Genomic DNA, 20,000 nt, shown 5'->3' with positions numbered 1-20,000 from the left:
ATACATCAAGAACACTGGCTTATAAAATGTATTTATACGACACTGACAGTCTATATCTCCTCAGCTGTCCATACTGTCACTAGCAGAGCTTTACAGCTCCTCTGACTTGGAATGAAAGTTGTTCCGAGTTACCACTAATGGTCACAAAAATCTCTACAGTGCTATAGAACTTTCAGCTAGTTCATTTTTGTCTACAGTTCAGTACTGTAATGTTTTACTACTTATTCTTAGTGTCCAGTAGTGTTTCCAGAACCAGTGGGCTAAATTCACTGCTTTTGGTCTTGTCCATTAGTAGGTGTGTAGTCTTTAGATCCCATGGATCAAGTACACTGCTTCCAAATTGTTAGTGAAGGTGGTTGGTAGTCTCCAGGACCAGTGGACCAACTCTGTTCTTCCAAACTATGTTAGTGGTGGTGTCTGGTAGTCTCCAGGACCAGTGGACCAAATCTGTTCCTTCCAGACACATTAGTGAAAATGTCTGGTGGTTTCCAGAGTTGATGGACCGAGTCCACTGAATCCAGTCTTTGTTACAATAATAAAAAATGAATGTTATAATTGCTAATTAGCTGACAGTTGGTTTTAACGGACAACCCCCTATTCCCCATATTAGTCCATTTCCCTGAGGGTTGACTGTGGTACTTCCAGGGAGGCCTCCCTAGAATTCATAATACATAAACTTGTTTTTCAGCCTTCAAAACAAGTTTCATGTGAATATAAAAATGAAGAAAATTAACACTGCCTCAGTAGTCCATGTTAGGCTGCTCCAGCTCAAGACCAGTTATTCCCACACAGCTGTCCAACCTATTGTTTTATCTAGCCAATTATTTGTTGTAACCCATCATGTATTGGTTCAACCCATCATTATAGCTACCCAAGTTATTATGTCATCTCTCACCCTAATCTTGCCACCCTCAAAACCATTGTTAACGAAGAGCTACTCAAAATATCGACTTGGATGACAGCTAATAAACTTACACTTAACACTGACAAAACCTACTATATTATGTTTGGTAGCAGAGAAGGCATTGCGCAACTTAACATTAAGATCGACAACACTCTAATTGCCAGACATAATGAGGGCAAATTCCTAGGCCTATACCTTGACGACAACCTGAATTTCAGCACCCATATCCAACACATAACAAAAAAAGTATCCAAAACGGTTGGGATCCTCTCCAGGATATGATACTACGTGCTGCAAAATGCCCTTCTCACACTATACCATTCACTCATTTATCCATACCTCACCTATGCTATTTGTGCTTGGGGATCAACTGCAGCAACACACCTAAAGACTAATAACCCAACAAAAAGCCGCAGTAAGAAAAATCACTAAATCCCATCCCTGGCAACTCCCCCCCCCCCACTCTTCATAGATCTAAACTTACTCCCTGTTCAGAACATCCACACTTACTACTGTGCAATCTGCATCTACAGGACCTTAAATTCCAATATTAACCTTGACCTAAAATGCTTTCTTGATAGTTGTGACAGGACCCACAGGCATAACACCAGACACAAACATCTCTGTGGCATTCCCCGTGTCCGACTAAACCTTTACAAAAATTCAATGTACGTATATCAAAGGCCCAAAAATCTGGAACACCCTACCTGAAAACTCTAGAACTGCAGACACATTCATCACCTTCAAAACTACCGTTAGAAAACGTCTTATCTCCCTGATACAACCCGTCAACTAACTACATAAAAACCACCTGGTGGTTCACACTTTCACTCACTCACCCATTTGACTATAAACACAGAAATACGAATCTTAATCTTAAAATAATGAATCCTAACTAGTCATAAGTTTGCCTGTGATACTCCACTATAGAAACTATGTATTGTGCCAAAACAAAAGCATTCGCATTGCTAAACTCATGAACTAGTATTTAGTCACTTAGCCATAATACCAACTTACTCCATAATTTGTAATAATTTAGAGTTAAGAATTAATCTAAGTCTGCCCGAAATGCCTAGCCATGCTAGGTGTCATTGTGGCCCCCTCTGTAATTAGTATTTTATTACATGTAAACCACACAATAACCAAAATCTGTAAACCCCGCATTGTAATCCTTATAAAGAATACACTTGATGGATTGATTGATTGATTCACTAACTAACCTATTTATCTGTCCAACTCCCACTTATACCTAGTCAGTTATTTGCTTCAATATCTCATCATGGCAGTGTATTTCACTCATAAAATTCAATAAATATACAGAGTTATAGCTTCTGAAGCATACACTAATGAATTAATAGAACTGTATTAATACAATTTATTTTTAAAAAGTATACTTTGTTCTTGTTGTTTAATTGCTACTCTGTTTTGTGTAAATTTTAAGAAGAATATTCTGGTAATTACTAAGTACACCTACCATCCGACTTATGACCAAGCTTGGTTCCGACCAACCTGTCGTAAGTCAAAATGGACATAAGGTGAACCTTTGAAAATTGCCGACATACTGGGTAGGACATAATGTCAAACATTTCCTACCTAAACTACCTACATAGTACTGTAATGTAATGTACAATCATTATTTCATTCTTTTTCCCATAATTTACTTCTATTGTTATATTTTAATTATTTATGTACTGTATATAATGTATACATGGTAGTGAACTGTATTGTAAATTTTACATCGCATACAGTATCATATGTTACTGTTATCTTTATGTATTGTTGACACAGTGGAATGGGAGAATACCACTGGTAGTGTCATCCTGCCAGAATGAAGTATAACCTACACCCTAAGTAAAGAGAAACAACTCTGGAACATGTGTAATATGTATCCGGCTGGCTGGCCGGGTGGCCGGGTCTGTGGTTGGCCGGGTGGGTGGCCGGGTGGGTGGGTGGCTGGCTGGCTGGACGGGTGGGTGGGTGGGTGGTTGGCTGACTGGCTGACCGAATGTGGCTGTCTCTCTCTCTGTATCTATCTATCCATCTCTCTCTCTCTCTCTCACACAGGTACACTTAAGTGAAGTTATCATACATAGTATAAATTACCTAGGATAACCCAAAAAATCCAGACAAAGTGCTATACAGTGGATCTGTGCTCCAGTGCCCTAAATTAATAATAATATTAATAATAAATATTATTATTACAATAATACGTATGTACTAATATTAATAATATTATTATTAAGCTATAATATAATAATCGTGTCCACTCATTACTTACCTTAAAATATCTGTAGTCTTAATGTAGAGTGAGAGGTGAGTAAACAAGATTAAATGAATAAATGAGAGAGAGAATGAGAGTGTAGAAGGTTCACGAGTTATGTAAACAAACGTTGTTGTTGTTGTTGTTGTTGTTGTTACCCGCCCGGACATGAATGGTTTTTGTTCACTCTGTCAAGCCGACCAGAAAAACATCTCATATTTGTTAATTTATATGTTTATATGTTATGTAGCATGTTTATTATATAATTTTGAAAAAAATCATAGATGGATTAAGCAAAATGTCTATATTCACGTTTTATAAACATTTAATGCACTTCAGTGATTATTATTGTGTTATTATCATTATTAATATAGCATCTTCAAGACGAATTACACTCTTAATGAGTGGCTCTGAGACAGACAGACATAAAGACAGACACAGGTAGACAGAAAGACACACACACAGCTAGACAGAAAGACAGACACACAGGTAGACAGAAAGACAGACACACAGGTAGACAGAAAGACAGACACACAGGTAGTCAGATAGACACACAGGAAGACAGAAAGACAGACACACAGCTAGACATAAAGATAGACACACAGGTAAACATTAAGGCAGACACAGGTAGACAGAAAGACAAACAGGTAGAGAGAAAGACAGACACACACAGGTAGACAGAAAGACACACAGGTAGACAGAAAGGCAGACACACAGGTAGACAGAAAGACAGACAACTGGTAGACAGACAGATAAACAGATGCACAGAGATACAGACAGACACAGATATACAGGCAGACAGATACAGACAGGTTTATGTGCAACAGTGAAAACAAATAGAGAGTTCGAGAGTAAGAGCCTTTCTTGCCACAATCTCCAGTGCAAGATTCAGACTTCATCTTAGGGGCCATGGTGAAATTTACTGTCCAGTTAGTACAGTTAATACAGTATGATGCTGCTGATAGGACAGGGTTACTCAAACTGATGCTGCCTGCATGACGCATTGCCACCCTGAGTATTGTCAAATATTGTACAGCAGTGTGCATCAGCCGGCCCAGCCCAGCTGCCAGATGCATGGTCGTAAGTCGAGTGGACGTATGTCGAGCAGGAAGTAAGTCGGATGGTAGGTGTATTTAGTTTAGTCATTATGATTTTGTCAAATATTATGTGAGAATTTAGCTGTTGTTGTTTTACACTTAATGTTAACACTTAACATTTTCTAACAGACAGTGAAAGTGACAAGATAGCACTGCTGCAAGATTGTGTGCCACAGCTGGAATCCCTCTTCAACATCAGCCATTGTATTGGCCATGGCACCTTCAGCTCAGTGTACCTGGCACGTACCAAGCACACCACCACTATCAATGGGCGTCGACATTTTGCCATAAAGCACATCATCCCCACCTCTCATCCCTCACGTGTCTACATGGAACTCAAGTGTCTGAAAAGTATTGGGTAAGTTGTCTCTTGTATTTCGTAGTCGGTGAACAAGTGACAAGTGCCACATAGTGTTTGATCACTTGAAGAGGGATGGCCTTGATGTTGAAGGGTTCTTGAGCCAAGGAACTGGAGCTACCCTCCCCTTGGATTAAATATGTGAAACCTGATTACCACTCATTTCTTAGGTGCTGTATGACCCTTATGGCTTCAGTGCTTTACATTGAATATATTAACTCTGTATTTAACCCTTTGACTGTTGATGTCGTATATATATATGTCTTACGAGCCACTGTTTTTGACATATTAATACGCCAAAATTCTACTGGCTTCAAATCAAGCAGGAGAAAGCTGATAGGCCCACATGTGAGAGAATGGGCCTGTGTAGTCAGTGTGTGCACTATAAAAAAAAAATCCTGCAACACAGTGCATGAGAGAGAAAAAACCCTGATCGTGTTTTCAGATTAAAACGCCGACTTTGAGGTGTATTTTCATATAGTATTTATGGTTGTATTCTCATTTTCTTGGTCTCTTTTGATAGAATGGAAGCCATATTACAGAAATAGAGATTATTTTGATTGGTTTCATGATAAGGACTTTGAAATTGAGCTGAAGGTAGCAGAAATGTTCAATTTTTGCTGATGTTCAAGAGTAAACAAACGACATCACTGTCCAAAATGTGTCCAACTGGCCAGTCTAATACACAATCACGAATGAGTTGACATTATTTAAAAAGTTATTACAGTAATGCAGCAGTCTGCATAACAGTAAATCTTCTATTTTTTGTGTGAATAAAAATTCAAAATAGAAAGCAAGAATAATATAATAGGGGCCTGGAGACATGACTAATGAACAGTGAAAATGTTATTCTAGTGCCAGGAATGTCTGCATTGTTTATTGTGGACCCTGTTTTGAAATTGGCATGTTTTTTAATTTGCATGAAATTGGCCAAATTGCCAATTTCTGAGCACTTTATTGGGTAGTTGAAATCGGTAAATGGGCGGTTTCTTGTACTCAGTCGATAGGACAAATGGAATTCTGAAGAAATAGCTATGAGTTTGGTCGACTGGAACAATGGAATTTGCCAAAAATAGGGCTCAGATTGGGCGAAATTGCTTATGGTATATATCGCCAAGATCGCTAATTTCATGAGAGCGTAATTCCGTAAGTTTTCCATCAAATTTCGTACTTTTGGTGTCGTTACCATCGGGAAAAGATTCTCTATCATTTCACAAGAAAGAATAATTTTTTTTTTTTAATATTTTGCGACACAGAGAGAGACTTCAGGATCTTGGGTCTTGACAGTCAAAGCGGTAATGAACTTAGGGATGTACACCTACCATCCGACTTACAACCGAGTTTGGTTCCGAGAAACCGGTCGTAAGTCGAAATGGTCGTAAGTCGAACTTTACTACTTAATATCAACAAAACATTTTTGTAATGACTTTATTTTATTGTTTTATTTTGGTATTTCATGTTTTACTTTACTTTTTATGTTGTTAGTACTGTATTTTATACTGTAAGGTTTATTTTATTTTTTTTATTTTTATTTAATAATTTGAAAGCCTAGAGAACAAATGGATTTGTCAGTTAAAAATTGGAGAGGAGAGTTATTAAATGGAGAGTTAGAGGTATTGGGAAGATGGAGGGAATATTTTGAGGAATTGTTAAATGTTGATGAAGATAGGGAAGCTGTGATTTCGTGTATAGGGCAAGGAGGAATAACATCTTGTAGGAGTGAGGAAGAGCCAGTTGTGAGTGTGGGGGAAGTTCGTGAGGCAGTAGGTAAAATGAAAGGGGGTAAGGCAGCCGGGATTGATGGGATAAAGATAGAAATGTTAAAAGCAGGTGGGGATATAGTTTTGGAGTGGTTGGTGCAATTATTTAATAAATGTATGGAAGAGGGTAAGGTACCTAGGGATTGGCAGAGAGCATGCATAGTTCCTTTGTATAAAGGCAAAGGGGATAAAAGAGAGTGCAAAAATTATAGGGGGATAAGTCTGTTGAGTGTACCTGGTAAAGTGTATGGTAGAGTTATAATTGAAAGAATTAAGAGTAAGACGGAGAATAGGATAGCAGATGAACAAGGAGGCTTTAGGAAAGGTAGGGGGTGTGTGGACCAGGTGTTTACAGTGAAACATATAAGTGAACAGTATTTAGATAAGGCTAAAGAGGTCTTTGTGGCATTTATGGATTTGGAAAAGGCATATGACAGGGTGGATAGGGGGGCAATGTGGCAGATGTTGCAAGTGTATGGTGTAGGAGGTAGGTTACTGAAAGCAGTGAAGAGTTTTTACGAGGATAGTGAGGCTCAAGTTAGAGTATGTAGGAAAGAGGGAAATTTTTTCCCAGTAAAAGTAGGCCTTAGACAAGGATGTGTGATGTCACCGTGGTTGTTTAATATATTTATAGATGGGGTTGTAAGAGAAGTAAATGCGAGGGTCTTGGCAAGAGGCGTGGAGTTAAAAGATAAAGAATCACACACAAAGTGGGAGTTGTCACAGCTGCTCTTTGCTGATGACACTGTGCTCTTGGGAGATTCTGAAGAGAAGCTGCAGAGATTGGTGGATGAATTTGGTAGGGTGTGCAAAAGAAGAAAATTAAAGGTGAATACAGGAAAGAGTAAGGTTATGAGGATAACAAAAAGATTAGGTGATGAAAGATTGAATATCAGATTGGAGGGAGAGAGTATGGAGGAGGTGAACGTATTCAGATATTTGGGAGTGGACGTGTCAGCGGATGGGTCTATGAAAGATGAGGTGAATCATAGAATTAATGAGGGAAAAAGAGTGAGTGGTGCACTTAGGAGTCTGTGGAGACAAAGAACTTTGTCCTTGGAGGCAAAGAGGGGAATGTATGAGAGTATAGTTTTACCAACGCTCTTATATGGGTGTGAAGCATGGGTGATGAATGTTGCAGCGAGGAGAAGGCTGGAGGCAGTGGAGATGTCATGTCTGAGGGCAATGTGTGGTGTGAATATAATGCAGAGAATTCGTAGTTTGGAAGTTAGGAGGCGGTGCGGGATTACCAAAACTGTTGTCCAGAGGGCTGAGGAAGGGTTGTTGAGGTGGTTCGGACATGTAGAGAGAATGGAGCGAAACAGAATGACTTCAAGAGTGTATCAGTCTGTAGTGGAAGGAAGGCGGGGTAGGGGTCGGCCTAGGAAGGGTTGGAGGGAGGGGGTAAAGGAGGTTTTGTGTGCGAGGGGCTTGGACTTCCAGCAGGCATGCGTGAGCGTGTTTGATAGGAGTGAATGGAGACAAATGGTTTTTAATACTTGACGTGCTGTTGGAGTGTGAGCAAAGTAACATTTATGAAGGGATTCAGGGAAACCGGCAGGCCGGACTTGAGTCCTGGAGATGGGAAGTACAGTGCCTGCACTCTGAAGGAGGGGTGCTAATGTTGCAGTTTAAAAACTGTAGTGTAAAGCACCCTTCTGGCAAGACAGTGATGGAGTGAATGATGGTGAAAGTTTTTCTTTTTCGGGCCACCCTGCCTTGGTGGGAATCGGCCAGTGTGATAATAAAAAAATAAATAATTTGAACATACATACAGAGGTACAAAAAAATACAGGTAAGAGCAGCATGCCAAAGCCACTTGTATGCATAGCATTACGGGCTGGCTTAAAATTAACTTAAGATTAACTAAGCAATGATGTAATCAGTGATAAAACATTATTGTAAACAAATGACAGGATGGATAATGAGAACCTTCAAAACTAGGGAGGCCAAGCCCATGATGACACTCTTCAGGTCACTTGTTCTATCTAGGCTGGAATATTGCTGCACACTAACAGCACCTTTCAAGGCAGGTGAAATTGCTGACCTAGAAAATGTACAGAGAACCTTCACGGCGCGCATAACGGAGATAAAACACCTCAGTTACTGGGAGCGCTTGAGGTTCCTAAACCTGTATTCCCTGGAACGCAGGTGGGAGAGATACATGATTATATACACCTGGAAAATCCTAAAGGGACTAGTACCGAACTTGCACACGAAAATCACTCACTACGAAAGCAAAAGACTTGGCAGACGATGCAACATCCCCCCAATGAAAAGCAGGGGTGTCACTAGCATGTTAAGAGACCATACAATAAGTGTCAGGGGCCCGAGACTGTTCAACTGCCTCCCAGCATACATAAGGGGGATTACCAACAGACCCCTGGCAGTCTTCAAGCTGGCACTAGACAAACACCTAAAGTCGGTTCCTGACCTGCCGGGCTGTGGCTCGTACGTTGGTTTGCGTGCAGCCAGCAGTAACAGCCTGGTTGATCAGGCTCTGATCCACCAGGAGGCCTGGTCACAGACCGGGCCGCAGGGGCGTTGACCCCCGGTACTCTCTCCAGGTCCAGGTAAATAACAATAAAGCACAAATGAGTATTACAAAGACAGGTTATATGGTTGCATGCATTGCTGTACATTCTGTAGAATGGAGTATTTTAGGATAAACACTGTGTACAACACACATAGTTGTTTATTTCCCAGAAATTTGGCATAAAAAACACGGTCGTAAGTCGAGTGGTCGTAAGTCGGATGGTAGGTGTATATTGTAAATTATTATTATTATTATTATTATTATTATTAATTATTATTATTATTATTATTATTATTATTATTATTATTATTATTATTATTATTATTATGATTACTATTATTTTATTTATTTTATTATCACACTGGCCGATTCCCACCAAGGCAGGGTGGCCCGAAAATGAAAAACTTTCACCATCATTCACTCCATCACTGTCTTGCCAGAAGGGTGCTTTACACTACAGTTTTTAAACTGCAACATTAACACCCCTCCTTCAGAGTGCAGGCACTGTACTTCCCATCTCCAGGACTCAAGTCCGGCCTGCCGGTTTCCCTGAACCCCTTCATAAATGTTACTTTGCTCACACTCCAACAGCACGTCAAGTATTAAAAACCATTTGTCTCCATTCACTCCTATCAAACACGCTCACTCATGCCTGCTGGAAGTCCAAGCCCCTCGCACACAAAACCTCCTTTACCCCCTCTCTCCAACCTTTCCTAGGCTGACCCCTACCTCGCCTTCCTTCCATTACAGACTGATACACTCTTGAAGTCATTCTGTTTCGCTCCATTCTCTCTACATGTCCGAACCACCTCAACAACCCTTCCTCAGCCCTCTGGACAACAGTTTTGGTAATCCCGCACCTCCTCCTAACTTCCAAACTACGAATTCTCTGCATTATATTCACTCCACACATTGCCCTCAGACATGACATCTCCACTGCCTCCAGCCTTCTCCTCGCTGCAACATTCATCACCCATGCTTCACACCCATATAAGAGCGATTACTATTATGATTACTATTATGTGAGTAAATTACCTGCACAAGATTTACAGGGTATTACCTGAATTAATACCTGCAAGTAATTTGGGTGAGGTAAGTGGGACTTCAGTCACAACAGGTCACTGAACTGTAACACCCTCATTGGCCACTCCCTACCACTCGCACAAAAGCTAGACCTGACATTAAATTCAGACAAACAAGCAAAGTTTATTTCTTTGCAGAGTTACATTGAGATTATGAAATTACAGTAATGGGGTACAGTGCAAAGAGAGCCACTATCATGCCTAGGCATTATGGGCAGACTCAATTTAATGGCTTACATTCTACTTAATATTAAAGAAATTGATCATAGTTTGTTTAAGTTCTACATCTTCTTTGTTTATAGCAGACAGTAGTTTTACTCTAATTACAATAGTTTCAATATTGAATATTGAAATTGAATTATGGGAATATAACATTGTGAGTTGTTGAAAGTAGTTCACAGTATGAGAATGCTATAATTGAGTGTAAGACAGTATTGTTTTGGGTAGGTAGTTATGCTACAAAGTAGGATTAATAATGTATAAACATTGGGCATCTGGATTTGAAGTTTTAAGATTTAGATAATTTTTAGGTAAAGTTAAATGTTTAGTATTGAGTATTTAGTTTAGGGTGAGTAGGTGGCTTTTGAGAAATCTTAATCTGGTGTTCAGAGCTGGTTACTTTAGTATTTACTGGTAATGAATTCCAAATTTTTGGGGCTCTTTATGTGCATAGTTTTTACACAGAGATGGACACTGGGTACATCAAAAAAAGATCTGTCTTGTGTTGTAGTCATGTGTCATGTTAAGGTTGGTGAGGAGAAGTTTGAGTAGAGGGTTTATGTTTGAGTGTAGTGTTCTATGTATGTAGTAGGCACATGAATAAGCATGGATGTTCTTAATGGTGAGCAGTTTTTGACTTGAATATTGGTGGAGTATGCTGTCGGGAGTGGCAATTTATCATTCTGACTGGAGCCTTTGCTGGGTTACTATGGTCTTAGGTGATTTAATGTTGTTGATCCTCATGCACAAATTCCATATGTGAGATAAGGGTAGGTGAGTGAATGATACGGTGCAAGGAGAGCTGATTGTGGAACATAGTACCATATCTTTGATAGTATGCCCACTGTCTTAGAGATTTTCTTAGAAATTTGTTGTATGTGTGTCTTGAATTTGAGGTGGAGGATTTGATGGATTTGTTAAAGAATGTTGCAATAATTGGTGACAGTACTTGAGATGTTTTTGTTTGTACAGTAGGGCCCCGCTTATACGGCGGGTTAGGTTCCAGGCTGTTGCCGGAAAGCAGACATCGCCGGAAGGCAGGACTCCATTTTTTCCATTTATAAATGCATATAAATGCCAGACAACAAGTTTACACTAAATTATATTAGGTTAGTAATAGAACTAGGCATTAAAAACACACAAAGTAAAATACAGTCACAGTAAATTCATTACTTATCTTAAAGTATTTGTAATCTTAATGTAGGGAGAGAGGTGAGTAGTACTTATTTGTAGGAAGTCAGGTGCAGGTAGCCCAGGTGTAGGTAGCACTGGCTCCCCGTCTCATACTTAATATACGATATTTAAAACATCCCAGAGAGGTAAAATGCACATACAGTACACTCATTATTTACCTTAAAATATGTGTAGTCTTAATATAGGAAGAGAGGTGAGTAGTATTTATTTGTAGGAAGTTAGTGTAGGTAGCCGGTAGGTGTAGCCCGCCTGGGCTACACCTACCGGCTACCTACACTGTGGCCCAGAGCCATATTATTAACATCGACATGCCTTGTTCACTGAATCTAATCATTTCTAACAACTACCTTTAGATGCCATCATAAATGAAGGTAGAAGTAATGAATAATTCATGCCGAAAATTGTAAACAAAAGCAGAGTGGGGGAGTGGCTGGGCCAAACGCAGATTCATACACGTTTTCTCTGATGGCTGAACAGAGAAAACGTAATGTTGTCCCTCCACCCAGCTCCACAAGTATTATTATCAGAGCATATAAAATATGCAATAAATGCCAGACAACAAGTTTACACTAACTTATATTAAGTTAGCAATAGAAATAGGCATTAAAAACACAATAAAAGGTAAGATACACACAGAGTACACTTATTACTTACCTTAAAATATTAATATTAATGTGTGAGAGGTGAGTGGCAGGGTGTTTATTGAATAAAATCAAAATGGCACACCATCATCCTCTAACTTGGCACTTAAAGCAAGAGGCTTACGACTTCTCTTTTTATTACAGCTAACCTTAGACGCCATCGTCAATGAGAGCCAACTAGTTAACGAAAGAGTAAACGAGAGAGAGAACGAGATACAGAGTTGAGACAATGTAAGAACACAAACTGAACAGGTAGTGGACGATCACTTGGTCAGGCAAAATGCGTATTAATATGTGTCTACTTTTAGTTCATTCACGTCCATTTGTAAGAGTTTGTAAAACATTTACCTCAATATTTTTTTATTATAATAATAATTACCTCACAATACAAATACTCTTACATTGTGTACAAGTTGTACAAGTCAGTTCAGAATAAACAAACAGCAGCACGCCATTTTTAGAGTGAATGAAGATAATAATAATAATAATATTATTATTATTATTATTAATAATATTATTGTTAATAATAATATTATTAATAATAATAATAATAATAATAATAATAATAATAATAATAATAATAATAATAATTATTATTATTTATTATAAAAAGCACTAAACCCACAAGGGTCGTGAATTGCTATACATAGAGTAATGGCATACGAAAAGAATATTTTTCTACAGTTACCCCCCAGTGTTTGACTAGAGAAAACGTAATTCTTCCGACACTACCTACACAGCTGCTTTGTAAACAAATCTCATATTTACATCAATTTTTATTCTGATTGTATGTATCATGTTTATATGCTATGTAATGGGTTTCATATATAATTTTGAGGAAAATATCATAGATGGATTAATGAAAATGCCCATATTGATGTAAAATAAGACATTTAGTGTGCCCAAGAGTGATTATTATTACGTAGTATTGGCGTCATGAGTAGAGAGAGACTTAGCGATTTTAATGTGTACCTGCACACCAGCACAGTGTGTAAGTATATTTAAGTACAGGTACACATAAGTATAATTATCAGAGTACGTATAAAATATGCAGTAACTTTAAAACACTTTAAATTTTAGAAAGTTTCCTGACATAATAGATGTGGTCACGAAAAATGTAAACAAACCAGGTGGGGGGTTCCGTATTTAAAAGACCACTTGCCGTATAGCAAATTTTGGTCATAATTTGACATTGCCATATTAGCGGAACGCCGTAAGGCGAAACGCCGTAAAGCGGGCCTTATTGTACATAAAAGGTGGTAAGTTATCTATGTCCCCTGCCTTGTTTTTAAGGGTGTTGATGATGAGCGAGACTTTTGTTGGGTTGGTTGGGGCTATGAATAGTGTGTGTTTGTAGGTACCCATGAGGTAGTCTGATGGACAGGTGTTTGAGCTTGGGATTTTGCTTGCTAGATTCTTTCCTATGGTGGAGAAGAAAACATTGAGTCTGCTGTTTCACTTGGTGGGAGTAGGGATTTGTCTGATTTTGTTAATTTGATTGTTTTGTTTTTGGATATCTTTTTAGTTCCTAGAGTTTAGGATAGGGTTTTCCAGGTCTCTTTCATATCACCTTTTATGCTATGTAATCTGTTTTCATAATACAATTTTTTTGACCTTATCAGGCTGGCAAGGACTGATGAGTAACGTTTAGAAAGGTCTTTAGTTATTTGACCCATTCTATACTGTTTTTCATATAGGTGCTTTGTGCTAATGTATTTAAGGATGCTGGGTGTTAGCCAGGGACTGTTCAGTCTCTTAGTTGTGATCTGTTTAGTTTTTTTAGGACAATGCTTGTTATATAGGTAGTGTTTTTTTTAGAAAATTATTAATACATTCATTCGTATCTGTATATGTTTCAAGCTCATTATGCCAGTCAATGTTATTCATAGCTGTTATAAAGTTATTAACAGCTGTCTCATTATGTAGTCTGAAGGTAACTGTAGTGTCTTGGGGCAGTTTACCTAGATTGGTTATGAGAAAGGTAGGGTAGTGGTCTGTGGTGTTGTGTGTGATTATGCCTGATTTTAAAGGGGATATTGTGTTAGTCCAGATGTGGTCTAATAAGGAGATACTAGACTTGGGGATTCTTGTAGGTTTTGTTATTGTTGGTAGCAACAAGCAGTTGCTCATAGTGTTTGTGAATTTGGTTACTTGTGGGTCCTGGTTATTTAGTACATTTATGTTGAAATCTCCTGTTCATATGTGCATCAGTAATCATGTTCCTTAACTTCTCACTAAAATGGTGAATGTTTGACTGTGGTACTCTGTAGATGTTTATCACTGTGAGAGGTTTTTGTAGGTCTTTTGATTTAAATTTAGCTATGTGGCATGCAAAGAGTACGTAACCTTTATTCGGCGCATGTACACACCCTCATTTACCCTCAGCCAGCGAACCAGGGAACTGAGGGTTGACGATGGGGCCCCGTCGTTCAACCAGTACCCAGGTTCCAGCCAATGAGAAGATGGTTTTGGCAATCACAGTGGTTATGTGGGTACCACTTTCCTGTCTGCCCTTGTCATTCCCATTCTAGAGCTGGTTGAAGCACGGTCTGCTCTCTAGTGGCTTCTATTCTGCCTTGCTTACCGTGGAGTGCACTAATACCTATTGCTGTACATAGTGTATATAGTGTACATACTTCTATTCTAAATTGGTGAAGGATAGTATAAGTCAAAAGTTTTCTGCTGTGTTTATTTTGCTCCCTTTACACCCAGGATAACAGGCCATTTGGACTCCTGGGTTGTAATAAGCTGTAATATATTCTCCATGTTCATCCCTCGTGCAAGAATTACTTATATGTTCAAGATGATCTGAGTAGTATATAGCTGTTCCACCCCCTTGCTGTTCTATCCTACAGTTGTGAATGGCTGTATATCCAGGAATGGCATAGACATCTGTAGTTCCAGGATGTAGCCAGGTTTCTGTGAGTGTGATGATTGACATACTGGTATGAAGGGAATTGAGTAATGCTGTGAGGTCATCGTAATGTTTGCTGAAAGATCTGACATTGTAATTAAAGATAGTTAGGTTATTGTTGGCTCTGAGTAATGTCTTTGCTTGATCTGCTGTAAAATAATTATAATTGCTGTTTAATTAATGTAAGTCATTTAATGAAAGGTTTAAATCAGGATCTATGCTTGTAATCATAAGAATGTGAGTGACTCTAGAACTAGAATTTTGAACAGTGTTAAATTTAATAATTATGATACTAAACTAATTAATCTTACTAGCTAACGGATTGTTACAAGTCGTTTTTTAAAAAATACAGAGATATAGTTTACTCTTAATATAGTACCGATTTGATGATTTAATATTGAACAATTATAGCTAGAGTCTAAGAAAAGTTGTAAATTTAGTATAGAAGTTTACTGAACACAATAAAATGGCTTAGTACTGGAAGTGATAATTATATTAAAAGTCTGCTGGTAATGGTAATTATAATGAAATAAGAGAAAACAAAAATAATAGATTATAATAGTAGATTAAAACAAGTAATTATGAAATATGGGGATTATGCTAACTCTTATTATGGCACAATTTTTACAATATTGCACTGGTTATCAGTTCTATAATAATACTTTATAATAGTACGTAATGGTAAGTTAAAAATAAAAATGGAAATAAAAAGAATATAGTGATGAGTTGTACTAAAGTATAATGGGCTGAGAGTAAATATGGTGGTGAACATAAGAAAAAAGGAACACTGCAACAGGCCTACTGACCCATGCGAAGCAGGTCCATGTCCCCCATCCCCCCGGATTAGACCAATGACCCACCCAGTCTGGTCATCCCCACTCAAGGATGGAGCACTGTACCAGACCCAGCAGCACAAGCTAGTCAGGTCCAACTCACACCCACCCACACCCACTCATGTATTTATCTAACCTATTTTTAAAACTACACAACGTTTTAGCCTCAATAACTGTACTCGGGAGTTTGTTCCACTCATCCACAACTCTATTACCAAACCAGTGCTTTCCTATATCCTTCCTGAATCTGAATTTTTCCAACTTAAAACCATTGCTGCGAGTCCTGTCTTGGCTGGAAATTTTCAGCACACTACTTACATCCCTCTTTATTTATTCCTGTTTTCCATTTATACACCTTGATCATATCCCCCCTAATTCTACGCCTTTTGAGAGAGTGCAGATTCAGGGCCTCAGTCTATCCTCATAGGGAAGATTTCTGATACATGGGATCATCTTTGTAATCCTCCTTTGTACGTTTTCCAGAGCATTTATATACATTCTGTAATACGGTGCCCAGAACTGAGCAGCATAGTCTAAATGAGGCCTAACCAAGGATATATAGAGTTGAAGAACAACCTGAGGACTTCTATTATTTATACGTCTAGATATGAAGCCAAGAATTCTGTTAGCTTTATTGCGAACACTAATGCACTGTTGTCTTGGTTTTAGATTACTGCTAACCAGAACTCCTAAATCCTTTTTGCAATCGGTAGTATTAAGATCTACATTATTTAGTTTATATGTGGCATGGTTATTTAACTGTCCAACATTTAGAACTTTGCATTTGTCAATATTAAACTGCATCTGCCACTTCTCCGACCATTGCGTCAGTCTATTCAAATCATCCTGGAGTGCTCTAATGTCCTCATTAGAATGAATTGGACGGCCTATTTTGGTGTCATCAGCAAATTTGCTTATGTCGCTATTTATTCCCTCATCTATGTCGTTTATGTAAATTGTGAACAACAACGGGCCCAACACTGACCCCTGAGGAACACCGCTTGTGACGTGTTCCCCATTCTGATTTCTCCCCATTTATGCAAACTGTCTGCTGTCTATTTGTCAGCCATGCCTCTACCCAGGAAAAAATTTCACCTACTATTCCGTGTGCCCTAAGTTTCCTCAATAGCCTCTGGTGTGGAACTCTATCGAAAGCCTTACTGAAGTCTATATACACAATATCATATTCATTACAATGATCTACCTCCTCAAACACCTTACTGAAAAAAGTTAGTAAATTCCTAAGACAGGAACGCCCCTTTGTAAAACCGTGTTGAGAATCATTAATCAATCTGTGCCTGTCAAGATGGCTATGAATTGCTTCGGCAATTATTGATTCCATAAATTTTCCTACTATGCTGGTAAGGCTTATTCGTCTATAGTTCGAAGCCAAGGACCTGTCACCTGCCTTGTAAATAGATATTACATTTGCCATTTTCCACTTATCAGGCACTATGCCAGTTTGTAGTGATATGTTAAAAAGATTAGCCAAAGCTATGCTAAGTTCCTCTTTACATTCCTTTAACACCCTTGCAAACAGTTCATCAGGACCTGGGGATTTGTTAGGCTTTAGTTTCTCAGGAATATCGCTAGTATTTTCCTTGGTGAAAACTGAGAGGAAGCAGGTATTTAGAATTTCACACATATCTTTATCACTGTCAGTGATCTGATCAGAATTACTCTTAAGTGGGCCAATCTTGTCCCTAATCTTACTTCTGTATACCAGAAAGAACCCTTTTGGGTTAGTCTTTGAATCCCTTGTGACCTTAACCTCATAATCCCTTTTTGCTTTTCTTATTCCTTTTTTTATTTCTCTCTTTAATTGAATATATTGATTTCTTAACTGCCCATCCCCTCTTTTGATACGCCTGTATATGCCTCTCTTTTGACCAATGAGATGTTTTAATCTATTGTTCATCCATTTGGGATCATTTTTGTTAGATCTAATTTCCCTACTCGGAACAAAAGTTGTCTGGGCAGCTAGAACTATGCTCTGAAAAACGTCATATTGGCAACCAAGATATAAAAAAGAAATAATGTCTGTTACAAGTACAGTGGACCCCCGCTTAACGATCACCTCCCAATGCGACCAATTATGTAAGTGTATTTCTATAAGTGCGTTTGTACTTGTATGTTTGGGGGTCTGAAATGGACTAATCTTCTTCACAATATTCCTTATGGGAGCAAATTCGGTCAGTACTGGCACCTGAACATACTTCTGGAATGAAAAATATCGTTAACCGGGGGTCCACTGTACAGTGGTCCCTCGTTTTTCGTAATTAATCCGTTCCTGGAGCCGTTACTATAAACGAAATTTACGATTTGCGAATCAATTTTCCCTATAAGATATAATGTAAATACAGTTAATCCATTCCTGACACCCAGAAGTATTAAAACAAAAAAATTTTTTACATGAAATATACATGTAGTACATTAACAATACAATGGGAAATGATGAATGAAACATTAACAGCGTAACACTTACCTTTATTGGAGATTCTTCTTAGTGTATAGGAGACTGGAGGAGGAGAGAGATTGGATTGTTTACAGTTTGGAAGGGGAATCCCCTTCTAGCAACACCTCAGGTGCCAATTGCTTCTCTGGGGTTGCTTCTCTTCTCTGTTTCTTAATGCCACTAGGACCACCTTGAGAGTCACTCTAGTCCTGTCTCGCAAAGTAACTGTGGAGAGAGCTCTGTTTCTGGCGTCTCTTTAACACTTCCCTAAAATGGCCCAAGACTTTTTCACTGTACATATTTCTCACCTTCTTTACCACAGGCTTGGCACTAGAAGCTTTCTTTGGAGCCCTGGCAGCTTATTTAATACTTGCAAGCACTAAAATGAGTGGAATATTATGAAATATTTCGTAGGAGCACTTGAGGGGACCTTCACTCACTGGTAAACAATGCCAGACTGGCTGGGTAGGGAGGCCGCCCCAGCTCACACCGTGCATACGCGTCCCAGACGAACTACTATTCGCGAGTCAACCTACGAAAAGTGAGTCCATGTTTATACAAAAATACCCCTATGATTGGCGAAATTTACGATTGCCGAGAACTACAAAAGTGAGGGACCACTGTATTATATTTTTATTAACCCTTAAACAGTCCAAACATAGATATACGTTGGCGTGCGGCAGGCTACGAACATTGATCTACTTTTTTTTTTTTACATGCTTTCAAATGGGAAAAATCAAGGTCGGAGCGCTACGCACAGGAACGTAGATCTACGTTTGGACAGTTTAAGGGTTAACAACTATTTGGATTCAATATTGCACTGGTAGTAATATTAAAGCTTATAAAGGCAATATTGCACTGGTAGTAATTATTTATTTTTTTTTATTAGCACACTGGCTGATTCCCACCAAAGCAGGGTGGCCCAAAAAAGAAAAACTTTCACCATCATTCACTCCATCACTGTCTTGCCAGAAGGGTGCTTTACACTACAGTTTTTAAACTGCAACATTAACACCCCTCCTTCAGAGTGCAGGCACTGTATTTCCCATCTCCAGGACTCAAGTCTGGACTGCCGGTTTCCCTGAATCCCTTCATATATGTTGCTTTGCTCACACTCCAACAGCACGTCAAGTATTAAAAACCATTTGTCTCCATTCACTCCTATCAAACACTCTCACGCATGCCCGCTGGAAGTCCAAGCCCCTCGCACACAAAACCTCCTTTACCCCCTCCCTCCAAGTTTTCCTAGGCCGACCCCTACTCCGCCTTCCTTCCACTACAGACTGATACACTCTTGAAGTCATTCTTCTTCGCTCTGTTCTCTCTACATGTCCGAACCACCTCAACAACCCTTCCTCAGCCTTCTGGACAACAGTTTTGGCAATCCCACACCTCCTCCTGACTTCCAAACTACGAATTCTCTGCATTATATTCACACCACACATTGCCCCCAGACATGACATCTCCACTGCCTCCAGCCTTCTCCTCGCTGCAACATTCATCACCCATGCTTCACACCCATACAGGAGCATTGGTAAAGCTATGCTCTCATGCATTCCCCTCTTTGCTTCCAAGGACAAAGTTCTTTGTCTCCACAGATTCCTAAGTGCACCGCTCACCCTTTTCCCCTCATCAATTCTATGATTCGCCTCATCTTTCATAGACCCATCCGCTGACACGTCCACTCCCAAATATCTGAGTACATTCACCTCCTCCATACTCTCTCCCTCCAATCTGATATCCAATC

At 39.0% G+C, this 20,000-nt stretch overlaps 1 protein-coding gene across 4 annotated transcripts in view; it reads left to right on the top strand.

Moving 5' to 3' along the window:
* LOC128695217 (cell division cycle 7-related protein kinase-like) overlaps window positions 1-20,000 on the top strand; it is a 299,888-nt gene that overhangs the window by 60,614 nt on the left and 219,274 nt on the right. For 2 of the 4 annotated variants that reach the window (XM_070091498.1, XM_053785734.2), the window contains exons 3-4: window positions 4,201-4,287; window positions 4,391-4,619. In XM_070091498.1, coding sequence (XP_069947599.1) covers window positions 4,201-4,287; window positions 4,391-4,619 — 316 coding nt within the window. The remainder of the gene's footprint in view (window positions 1-4,200; window positions 4,288-4,390; window positions 4,620-20,000) is intronic. The other 2 variants (XM_070091499.1, XM_070091500.1) reach the window with 1 other exon arrangement.

This window comes from Cherax quadricarinatus, chromosome 35, assembly GCF_038502225.1.
Source record: "Cherax quadricarinatus isolate ZL_2023a chromosome 35, ASM3850222v1, whole genome shotgun sequence".
In the NCBI taxonomy this organism is placed as follows: Eukaryota; Metazoa; Arthropoda; class Malacostraca; order Decapoda; family Parastacidae; genus Cherax; species Cherax quadricarinatus.
The sequence above is the reverse complement of the archived record's forward strand: the minus strand, read 5'-3'. Positions and strand labels throughout refer to the sequence as shown.